At 38.3% G+C, this 12,759-nt stretch overlaps 1 protein-coding gene across 16 annotated transcripts in view; it reads left to right on the top strand.

The window, feature by feature from the left end:
* nrxn3a (neurexin 3a) overlaps positions 1–12,759 on the top strand; it is a 1,597,612-nt gene that overhangs the window by 432,541 nt on the left and 1,152,312 nt on the right. For all 16 annotated transcript variants that reach the window (XR_005631328.1, XR_005631327.1, XR_005631329.1 and 13 more), the window contains one exon: positions 11,260–11,689. Coding sequence is in view for 13 of the 16 variants with exons in the window: in XM_039741969.1 (XP_039597903.1) it covers positions 11,260–11,689 (430 nt within the window). In the remaining 3 variants the exon portion in view is untranslated. The remainder of the gene's footprint in view (positions 1–11,259; positions 11,690–12,759) is intronic.

Raw genomic sequence — 12,759 nt, 5'->3', positions numbered from 1 at the left:
TCAACATGGAATCTTTATTATAAACTGAGTTTATTAACACAAATTGAGATCACAAAAAAAAAAAAAAATACTCTTAAAGCACAAAAATGGTGTGTCTGAAAAGGAAACCAGTTCCAAAAAATAGGAAGGAAATAAATCCAATAAGCAGGAAAATCCAAATGAAAAATGAACACTTACAATACACTCCAATCCTAGCTCAATGTTCCTCTTCTGAGTTATCTTTATGGCAGACTTATAAAGTCAGAAGGGGGGCACACTGCAAGTACATGGAGTGGCTGCATATTTAAAGACAACTACTGCTGATGTGTACAGTCTCTCGGAGCAGACTGATTGGCCAGTTTGGCTTTGGTGGGATTTGTCAGTTTAAAAGCAGAATTGTGAGTATGAGACACACAAGGAGGAGAAAAGGCATAAGAGGCACGCTGATAGTCACCATCAAAGACGAGAAGTATTTGCAAGAATATGAATGATTTTTTTAACAATGGGTATTGAGGGACCATCTACCATTGGAGGCAGTCAATAAACAGACAGAACATGAGCAGACCACCTTGAAATGACAGAGTCAGAAATGCAAACTTAATCGAACGTGCTTGAGAGTGGTAGCGCCAGGCAAGAAAGGTTTAGACATATGACAATACTGAGGAAAGGCACTGGTACGTGGAGGGCAAGAGATTTGAAATATTTTTACATTTGTTCTATTACATGTCTTCGACAGATCATATGGCTAGTAGTGCTTCATTAACATGTAATTAACAAAATTAATAAAAACAACACTAAAACATGAGTTATAATCATTCAAAACTGACAAACATGTCAATAAAGCAAAAAAATTGTAAATCCATCCATCCATCCATTTTCCAACCCGCTGGATCCGAACACAGGGTCACGGGGTTCTGCTGGAGCCAATCCCAGCCAACACAGGGCACAAGGCAGGAACCAATCCCGGGCAGGGTGCCAACACTCCGCAGAAAATTGTAAATATAAACATTTAATATTCCTTTACACAAAAATATATATTGCATCTTTCACTAATACTCAAAACACACCTACAGACATGCCATATAACAATAATAATAATAATTCTTTGCATTTATGTAGCACTTTTCTCAGTACTCAAAGCGCTCAGCGATTGCAGGTTAAGGGCCTCGCTGAAGGGCCCAACAGAGCAGAGTCCCTTTTGGTATTTACGGGATTCGAACCGGCAACCTTCTAAATACCAGTGCAGATCCCTATAATTAGATCAATCAATACATACTTCATTCCAATATTCATGTATGCCTTCAGAGTTATGCATTGGTCAGAAAACGACCAAAAAGAGCCCTAAAGGAATACACGAACACTACTCCTAAAACACAAACAACAACACCACAAGCAGCCATAGAATGACTCACTGTTATGAGCTGAGAAAGTAAGGGGTCTCATACAGGGTGGTCCAGATCTAATTATGCAGATCCAGATCATCTGGATGACTTTGATTTATGCGGGGACGATTCTAGTTTGCCGTGAAGACGATTCTTCATGTTGTCAATTCGCACACTTCTCGATGGTCCGGGATTTTTCGGGTGATTTTCTATATAATAAACTTAATAAGTTATAGCGTAATGAAAATTGCATAATTAGATTTGGACCACCCTATAGATCTAATTAATTAATACAATGGTTTAATAATTTAATACAATTCTTAAACAGCATATTTCATGTAGACAAAAACTAGACACCACTTAACCCATTGCATATACCCCAGAAAAAATCCCAGAGGACATAACCACACAGCTTAAAACACAAACGTAGACCCAGAAAAGATTGCATTCTCATGAACTTGATCAGTCTTGTGTGGATATGATTACATCAAAGTTCTGGCTAAGCAGTGGTGATATTTGTTGAGACAGAAGGGTTTATACTTGCCATATAATTTCAAGTTATAAACATGAAACTACAAAAAATATATTCTGAATTACACTAATATTACAGACAGTACTTGTGGATATGGCAACAAGAAACAATCCAACACTTCACATCAGCAGAAGGCAACAATTAAACATCAAGAATTGACAGTACAACACCAACTAGTAGACACACTAGTTAGCAACGCTTCTGTCATTTTCAATGCTGCATCCCTCCAACCTGTTATAAAGCTTCCTCCACTTCTGTCTCTTCTGTGCCAGTTTCTCCAGATTTCTTCCCCATACTTCTCTGTGTCTTGCTTCCTTTATCACCATATCTTAACACCTCTTTTTCTGCCTTCCTACTCTTCTTCTTCCTACTGGAAACCATCTTTTCACTGTTCTTGTTGTCCTTGAGTTGTCCATTCATCATCTATGTCCTACCCCTCTTATCATTCTCAGTATAATTATTTCACTCAGCCCCAGTTTGACTAGTCTTTTCTTTCGATTCCTTGTTACTAATTTTTCTTGGCCATCTCATTCCAATAATCCTTCTCAAGCATCTTTGATCAAACAAGTCTAGTCTTCTCTTAACTATTTGGCTAACTATTCCACCTTCAGCTCTGTACAAGGCTACTGGCACTACTAGTGTGTTGTAGACCCTTAATTTTGTCTACAGTTTGATACTTCTCCTACACTAAAGTCCTCTTTCTAACTAAACAAACAGAGCTCACATCAAAAATAAATCTCCTTGTCACGTCCTTCTAACAGATGCTTTTTGTCTCAATCTTGCTTTTCATATATGTGAATCTGTCTACTTTTTCCAGCTCCTCACCTTTATAATAATAATAATAATAATACCAATGGCGGCACGATACGGAGTGGTAGCGCTGATGCCTCGCAGTAAGGAGACCTGGGTTCGCTTCCCAGGTCCTCCCTGCGTGGAGTTTGCATGTTCTCCCCATGTCTGTGTGTGTTTCCTCCCAAAGACAGATAGATAGATAGATTGAGAATCCTAAATTGTGCTTGGTATGTGTGTGTGTGTGTGTCCTATGGTGGGCTGACACCCTGCCCGGGTTTGTTTCCTGCCTTGCACCCTGTGTTATGTCAATGTCAATTTATTTATATAGCACATTTAAAACAACATAGTAATGCTGTGGCCAAAGTGCATTACAATAATAGAATAAAAGAAAAACAAAACAAATAACATCCATCCATCCATCCATTTTCTAACCCGCTGAATCCGAATACAGGGTCACGGGGGTCTGCAGGAGCCAATCCCAGCCAACACAGGGCACAAGGCAGGAACCAATCCAGGGCAGGGTGCCAACCCACCGCAGACAAATAACATAAAATCATAAATAGAGATAAAATATATGAACATAAATTAAGATACATAATAAATAGAAATAATGTTATATAATCACAAAGAGGAAACCATGTGAATAGAAATGAGTCTTTAGTCATGTTTTGAATTGTCGACGACTCCTTTATGTGCCGATGTTAAGAGTTCCACAGGCGAGGCACAGCAGCTGCAAAGGCCCTGTCCCCCTTGATTTTACACTTGGTACGAGGGACAACAAGAGACAACTGACCAGAAGATCTAAGCACTCTGGATGGCTGGTGTAAAACACACAATTCAGATAAATAGGCAGGAGCGAGCCCATGAAAAGATTTAAAAGTTAGCAGCAAGATTTTAAAATCAATTCAAAAACTGACAGGCAGCCAGCGTAAAGAAGCTAAAATAGGAGAAACAGAGTCAGACTTTCTTGCACCAACCAGAAAGCGAGCGGCAGCATTCTGGACCAACTGTAACCTGCGTATCAGAGATTTGTTAATCCCAGAATACAGCGGTTTGCAGTAATCAAGGCGAGAAAAGATAAAAGCACGAGTAGCTTTCTCAAGATCCATAGAAGATAAAAAAGGCTTGATCTTACCTAATAGACAAAGCTGGAAAAAGCAACTCTTGACTACAGAATTTACTTGTTTCTCAAAAGAGAGGTTACTATCAAAGGTAATACCAAGATTGCGGACTTGAGGTTTGGAAAAGACAGAGAAAGAGCTGAGAAGTCCAAGACCAATTTGGGCTTTAGCTAATGGACCCGCTATAAGCACCTCTGTTTTATTTTGATTCAGATCAAGAAAATTATTAGCCATCCAGGATCTTAGTTCAGACAGACAGTTGTGGAGCTGATTTGTTGCAGAGTTACAGACAGGAATATAAACCTGAGTATCATCAGCATAGCAGTGAAAAGAAATGTTAAATTTCCTAAAAATCGTTCCAATAGGGTGAAGGTATATAGAGAATAAAATAGGACCCAAAATGGATCCCTGAGGAACACCATATTTAAGAGGAGCAGTAGATGAAAAAGAGGAATTAAAAGTCACTGAAAATGTCTTCCAGTTAAATATGACCTGAACCAGTTAAGAGCAGCCCCTTTAAGCCCAACAAGATGTTCAAGCCGCATCAGCAATATTTCATAGTCAATGGTGTCAAAGGCAGCGGACAGGTCAAGGAGGACAAGGACTGCCGCATCACCTGAGTCAGTAATAATAGAGATGTCGTTGAACACTTTCAGGAGTGCCGTTTTAACACCATGATAACGCCTAAAGCCAGATTGGTAGATCTCAAATAAATTATTGGAGTTAAGGTGATCGACCAATTGATTATAAATAATTCTTTCTAGAATTTTAGCCAGAAATGGCAGTTGGGAAATTAGACGAAATTGGCTAAAACTCCAGGATCTAATTCTGCCTTTTTTTAGACAGGGACGGACTGCAGGATGTTCAAAAAATGAGGGCACAACCCCCCCCGATCTAATAGGATCATTTATAATCGCTAGTAAGGATGGGCCCACTACATCAAAGGCTTCCACTAAGACATGTGGTGGAATAATATCGAAGGGGCTAGATGCTGGTTTAAGGGTGACAATAGTTCTCTTTAGCTGTGAAAGTGAGACTAGATCAAAGGTTTCTAGGACAATGTCATGATTAACAGTAGGAAGTTTATATTCAGTTTGAACAATGCCACAGCGGATAGTATCAATTTTGCTGACAAAGAATGATAGAAACTGCTCACAAGAATGAACACATGAAGTCCATGTGTTGGGATTGGCTCCAGCAGACCCCTGTGACCCTGTATTCAGATTCAGCGAATCCGGCCGTCTGGAGTTTTTTTTGTTTTTCTGTCCGCCCTGGCCATTGGACCTTACTCTTATTCTATGTTAATTAATGTTGACTTATTTTATTTTCTTACTGTGTCTCTTATTTTTCTATTCTTCATTATGTAAAGCACTTTGAGCTACATTTTTTGTATGAAAATGTGCTATATAAATAAATGTTGTTGTTGTTGTTAGAAAATGGATGGATGGATAATGAATGGAAGGAATAATACCAACATGACAATTTTAAGAAAACATAACATTAACAAATGTTCATAAGTTTAAACAGATGTGCGCTGTTAGACAGGTGTTTGAATCTTTAACTACATCAGTTTGCATTTTTGGATTAACTAACTTTCTGTGCTGCAGCTTTGGAAACTACACGTGTGTTTAACATTTTAAAAGTTAGAAGCTGCAACTGACATTATGTTGTGCTCAACTCACAAATTGATATTTTTCCAGTATTGCTGTAGCCAAAATGAGATTGATTAAGCCACTGTGATAGTTCTTCAATAAAGTAATCATAAATGCTGGAGTAGGCTCTGGCCTTCTGTTAACCTGAACTGAATTAAATGGGTTCAGAAATTAAAATGATGGATGAAGTTACTCAGTAAATGAAACCTCAGAAAATGACACTGTGTGTTGAACCCACCAGAGTGGAAAATAATTAAATATATGCATCCAAATGAAAAGATTACCCTAGAATCAGGCAAAGACTAAGACCGTATTTCATCAGGGTTACAAGCTGACATGCAATGCCACCCCATGTGAAGTGTACTTTTCTGTGAGGCTGTGGAGGTGGCATGATGACTCAACTCCTTTTGTTTTCTGTCACGCCAAGGACACAGAGGAGGCCCACCATCTGTGTTTAGTACATGACAGTTCATTTACAGATTCAGCCATAATCCACTAATGCTTGTCTTAAAAGTCCAAGGAAAAAATTGCTTGTTGCATGGTTTTATGTGTTAGTGGCTAAAATACACAGGAACTGGCTAATCTCTAATTACAGTACCATGAAATGATTAGAAACAAGAAGCTTTATCAAATCCGTAATAGCTGTTGCTGACAAAAATGTGACAGTTTCTTCATTGGCTATCGCTTCAAATTTCTGTCCATTAAGACGCACAAAAAACATTATTTTTGCTGCCTTACTGACCTTGTGTGTCTCTTCAGTTTTTCTGCCGTCTGAGAAGGTTTTTCAGCCTCCAGCTTGCATATAAAGTTATGCCTTTTGTGTTTACTGGCATATCTGAATTACTCAAAAGGCTGGCTTTCATCCATCCCTTGAAGCTTTTGATGCCAGAATTTTCTGGAATGGATGTTTCTTTATGGACACCCTCCTCCTAAAGGGGTTGCAAGGAGTATATTTTTGATTTTAGTTCTGTTTTATATCCCTGGCACAAGAAACACGGAGATACATGCTGAACTATCTTTTCAAGATTATTAGAGTTTATTTTATACTGCACAGTCACTTACAAAAGTGGGTTGTATCTGGAAGCAATATTAAATGTGTTGCTCCTTTCTTTATTTAGTGCCTTCAAGGGAAACCTTTTTGGTTTTTTTTCATAGCGATCTCGATTTACATACTTAACTCACCTAATCCTGTTTTAAGGCCCTGTCACATTAGATGACTTTGCCAACAATTTTCAGTCATGGCCTTCAATTACATAATCTTACCAGTTGGTGGCACTCTCCCATGAAGACCAGTCATCTCGTCTGTCATGCCCAGCGACTCACTTCAACTACTCTGTGAGTTGCTTCGGCAAAATCACAAGGATTCATTTTGTCTTCAGTCATAGGTGTGGGCTCTCTGTGCAAGAAACCTGCCAACTAATGAATGCTCATCTGGAAGTAGAATGCACAGAATAATGTAGAATGCATAACATGCAGCAACAAGGAAAAAGGAACGCGCAGAGCCTTGATCCTCATATACAGAAGAGAATCTCGTCTGTCTGATGTCTTGTGTTTTATATATCATGACAGAATGGAAAAAAATAAAAAAGGGCAGAGAGTGTCTGAAATCAGTATAACTGGTAACCTTTCAAGGGTGGCACGGTGGCGCAGTGGGTAGCGCTGCTGCCTCGCAGTTAGGAGACCTGGGTTTGCTTCCCAGGTCCTCCCTGCGTGGAGTTTGCATGTTCTCCCCATGTCTGCGTGGGTATCCTCTGGGCGCTCCAGTTTCCTCCCACAGTCCAAAGACATGCAGGTTAGGTGCATTGGCGATTCTAAATTGTCCCTAGTGTGTGCCTGGTGTGTGTGCCCTGCGGTGGTTTGTTTCCTACCTTGCGCCCTGTGTTGGCTGGGATTGGCTCCAGCAGACCCCTGTGACCCTGTAGTTAGGATATAACGGGTTAATGAATGGATAGATGTTAACGTTTCATACAGCACAGGCTCCATCAGGCAGCAGGCTGTTAGCTGTCAGAATAAAGGGTGAGCACAACTGTGGTCTGGCGACAAGTTCGATAAATAGATAGATAGATAGATAGATATGAAAGGCACTATATAATGATAGATAGATAGATAGATATGAAAGGCACTATATTATAGATATATAGATAGATATGAAAGGCACTATATAATGATAGATAGATAGATAGATAGATAGATAGATATGAAAGGCACTATATAATGATAGATAGATAGATAGATAGATAGATAGATAGATAGATAGATAGATAGATAGATAGATAGATAGATAGATAGATAGATAGATAGATAGATAGATACTTTCTTAATCCCAATGGGAAATTTACAAATCCCAAGGGGAAATTCACATAGCTATAGTTGGCAAGTTTGCCATACCCCACAACTTGAAGCTGTGTACTTTGACATCAGCTTTTAGAGAGTCATTGAGTCAGGCCTGCATCAGTAATGCAGACTTTAAAGCAGGAAAAACTTTTTAATAAGGCACTAATCCAGAAATAGGGCACACAGGACCAGTCTCAGGGTTACCAATTAGGTTGGTTTTCTTTCCATTAAATTAATTCTTAAGAAGTACTTATAAGCCCAGTGTGTTATACAATATTAAAATACATTATAATTAAAATATAACATGCAATTATAATCAACAGAAAGATATTAAACTCAGAAGCAGTATGCCATACCCATCTATCCATTTTCATATCTTCTTAACTGACTTATGAAAAAGAGTGTGATTTGTGGCTAAGACCAATGCTGTGGCAGATGCCACAGCAGCCTCCTGCGAGCACTTTGGGCTCTAGACCCCCACAAAAATATATATTTAATTTTTACAAAATAGAAAAAGGTGTTCTGTACATTTTTAGGCTAAACGAAACAGTGAAAAACTGGTGTGCCGTGTCAAATGACGTAACAGGCAACAGATGGGGGAGCGTGAGAAAATGTGCAAGAAATAGCTAGTAGATGATGAACAAATCTATCTTGTTAAAAAAATAAATAACTAAGTGCTGCCTAAATGAAGCAACTGGCACCACAGTTCACTGCCAAACTGCCAAAGACATCTATGATTAAAGCATCAATGGAAAAGGAAATAGGCAAAGTTCTGTACTGTATTTCAGGTGAATCAAGCATCACAGCAAGTGTGACAGAAATGGTTTCTTCATCTTGTCCTCATTGCCCACCACTTCCCATTGCAGACGACCACGTGCAATATAACAGTCCCGGGCAGGGTGGGAATAAGGACATGCAGTGTTTGAATAAAAATATGTAAATGACAATATTGCGGTCTCCAGATGTTTCATTATTATATGTTAATGCTACAACAGTTTTCCTGTGAACTTTAACAAGTTGGCCAGGCATAACGCTGCTTTAATTTATACTCTAAACATTTGTTTTTTAGTTTATGACTTCAGCAGAGAACACCCGTGTAGTGTTTTCTGTGGGCTGACGGAAAAAAAAACCCAAAACTTAATAAATGTAAGGAATTGCCAAGGATTTCTTAGTTAGTACAGGTTTGGGTTCACTGTGTTCAGGTTTTTTCCTATATATTTTTGCTACACATATTTTTAGGAGTAACAGTTATCATCCAGTTTACCGTGTCCTGATGTGGTTTATTTAATTCAATTTTATTGTATTTAACCATCACCAGCCAGTGCCAATAACATAACTATGGATGTATCCATGGATTCATGTTGTTGACACTAAGTTCTGAACCTACCATTTGCAAGTTACAGCATAAATCGAGATTCTTTCAAACAGAAAATTAGATTTGCCCATTCTTCTGTGCTCTTTTTTTTGTTAAAAGAGTCTTAACAACCACAGAAAGAGTGCTTACTGGATGTTTCAGGTTCCAAGAAGGCATCTGTTTCTAAAATGCTGCAACCACCACATCTGGTACCAAAATTCTAACCTTGTTCCAATTGGCTTAGATCAGGCATCTTGGACATTATAATGATTGGCTGAGCTACAGGTAAGCTTGTCCGCCATGTCTGCGTGCTACATCCAGGGTAAATTGAGCATCATCCACCATGATTGGCAGTGTGGAGGAGACGGTTATTTGCATCAATGAGACGGTGTATCTAGAAAAAAGGGGCCAGAAAGAATAACTGTTCTTCCAGACCTCCTAATGAAAATAAACCTTTAAATACAATAAGATTATTTGGCAGTTGAACCGTGAAAATAGTAAGAAATGCAATGAACATTTGATTAAAAATTAATTACGGAATTTAGGAATCATTTGTAATTTTGTTTGCATAAAATCACGATTTCTGAAAGTGCCTGCAAGCAGATGCCTTCAGCATGGGAATCTAGAAACTGATGTTTGTTGGCAATGCAGTGGTAAGGCTTTCAATGAAAATATGAAATATAATAGCTGATTTCAAAATTCTATAATATATCCCACTTATCCATGTTTGTGGAAATCATTACAATAAAGAGCAACCACATATATTACCTGCATTTTTATCACTCTTTAATTGAATATTGTTTTTTATCAGTATGCTGTTGCTGGAGTATGTGAATTTTCCCTTGGGATTAATAAAGTATCTATCTATCTATCTATCTATCTATCTATCTATCTATCTATCTATCTATCTATCTATCATATAGCACCTCTTATTCTATCTATCTATACTGTATATTGGATACGTGTGTTGTTTGCTTTGAATTGTTCTTATTTTTAAATAGTTCACAAAATTACGAATTATGTATTTAAATTGTAATGAACTGCATTTGTTGTTTCACTGATGGCTTTCACCTACATACTACTTATACTTTATTTACTCCTTCTTATTATGGTGATCACTTGAGTGGAACTAAATTAAATGCAGGCTGGTTGATTGATATTCTGGCCCAGTTTCAAAACACTTTTGGAGCTCTTTGACTGAGGGCCACTTAGCTGCTGGTCATAATACCATGGATCTCTTATATTGATCCTAGCACTTTTGGGAACATTAAAAAAAAAACATTTTGTACTCTGTAGATCACATCAGAGGCAATGAGAAACAAGTGAATTTTTTTTTTTTTCCTGAATCTGCCTCTTCTCGTAGCTTTCTTTTTCAGGCAAAATATTCAAGTGCTGTGAAGTCCTGCCTGATCTCTATTCTTGATCCTTTGGATTCTACAGTATGTTTGCTTGTATGTGTGAAAACATCTATCAGCAAGTTCCAGAGAGCGGTAGTGTGAGCTCTATTAACTGGCTATTGAAACAGCAGTTTTACCAGAGCTGTGGGGCATCAGCCACTTGACATATACTTGCCTAAGTAGTGCAATTTATTGCATTAATCCTGTGACCTCAGACCACCAAGAGACAGTCCATTCCCAAAGTACATAGGATCTGTGAGTTAGTTTAAATGTCTTTCAGCTTGCAGTCAAACCACACTTATTAAATCAAGCTTTTGTTTTATATTGGATTACTTTTGCCAAATATAAACGTACACGAATAACTGTAGAAGTAGTACATTTAAACCTTGAGACGTGCTATAACGTAAATGTTATAGATCTCTCATTGCTGTTACAAGTGATGCAGTGGACTTCTGACAGGTTATTACCAGAACAATTGTAATTATGTCAGCTAAATGAAAAGCATTTACTGATCTTTTCATGTTATCTTATTAGACATTGACAGTAATAGTGCATTGATACCATTTATATGATGACAGAATTAACTGCCCTTGATTTGTCATTAAATGGGGAACAGTAATGCATTTCTTGATCTGCTGCCATGAAAGTACCATACAATATGTGTTCTGTTGTACACTTAATATAATTTTTATTTTTTTTTTTCTTCTCTTCAACAGATTGTATACAAAAACAATGACATCAGGTTGGAGCTTTCACGCTTGGCAAGGATTGGAGACCCAAAGATGAAGATCCAAGGAGATGTGGCATTTAAATGTGAAAATGTTGCCACATTGGACCCCATTTCTTTTGAGACTCCTGAAGCATACATCAGTCTTCCCAAGTGGGACACCAAACGGGTGGGCTCTATTTCATTTGACTTTCTCACTACAGAACCAAACGGACTTATTTTGTTTACTCATGGGAAGAGAAAAGATTCCAGCAGTCAGAAGAACACCAAAGTCGACTTCTTTGCTGTGGAGCTTCTGGACGGTAATTTATATTTGCTGCTAGATATGGGGTCAGGAACAATTAAAGTTAAAGCCACACAGAAGAAAGCCAATGACGGAGAATGGTACCATGTGGATATCCAACGTGATGGAAGATCAGGTACAAACTTTATTTTTTAAGAATTCAGTTCAGATTTTATGAGACTTAATGCTGTTTACATCAGTTGCCACCAGAGTGCTTACACAAAATAGTTCTATGCAAATTTTTTTACAGCATGCTCAAATCATATTTTTAAACCAAAGATATTCGTTATAATTTGAAGGAGTTGTGGCAAAGACAGGACAAAACAACTCCAAAACGAAATAAATCACTGATGCTTCTCAAGAATACCTCACCAGCTTATAGAGTCACATCTCATGTTAGACCTTCGGTCACATTGCCTTTATTGTCAGAGGTGTTATTTATTATTCTGGATACCAGCAGGACGTTGAGTTGTCAGTGTGTGGAATATTGTGTTGCCTTTTTGTGAAACTTCAGTCATGAAGTCTTGGACATTTTAAATCGCTTATGTATATTTCTCTTCTGGTTCGTCCTGCTTCCTCTTCAAAACCGGTCCCCCCAACACGCAGCCCACACGGCATTTCTCAATTCCTATTCGTCCTCCTCCAAACCCTTCCCCACACTGTCTGCGGGCTCCCATACACCCCCACACCACTTTTCTCGATTCCTATTCTTCCTTCAGACTACTGCGTTCCCCACTCTTCTCTCATGACCCGATTGGTGGTTTGACCCGAACATTTGTGCATGGATCAAACTACTGTATACCAATCCAGAAGCTTCAGTTTATATTAACGTTTGTTCAGGCTACTTTACCAGACAAGAATGCCCCTTGTCACCACTGCTATTTGCAATCGCCATTAAACCACTGGCAGTTCACTGTCGAAATGCTTATGAGATAAAGGGGATTATCAGAGAAGGACTTGAATAGAAAATTTCTCTATACGCATATGGTATGGTAGTGTATACATCAGACCCACAAAATACTGTGCCTGCAGTCTTAACAGCACTTACAGAATTTCAAAAGATGTCTGGTCTTAGAATGAATTTGACTTAAAGTGTGCTTTTTCCAGTGAATTCTCAAGCACACGATATTAGGTTGGACACCTTCCCTTTTATCATTGCAGATCAGTTTAAATACCTAGGGGTAAATATCACAAGTAAACATAAAG

Source organism: Polypterus senegalus, chromosome 18 (assembly GCF_016835505.1).
Source record: "Polypterus senegalus isolate Bchr_013 chromosome 18, ASM1683550v1, whole genome shotgun sequence".
Classification (NCBI taxonomy): domain Eukaryota; kingdom Metazoa; phylum Chordata; class Cladistia; order Polypteriformes; family Polypteridae; genus Polypterus; species Polypterus senegalus.
This window is presented reverse-complemented; position numbering and strand designations above follow the sequence as displayed.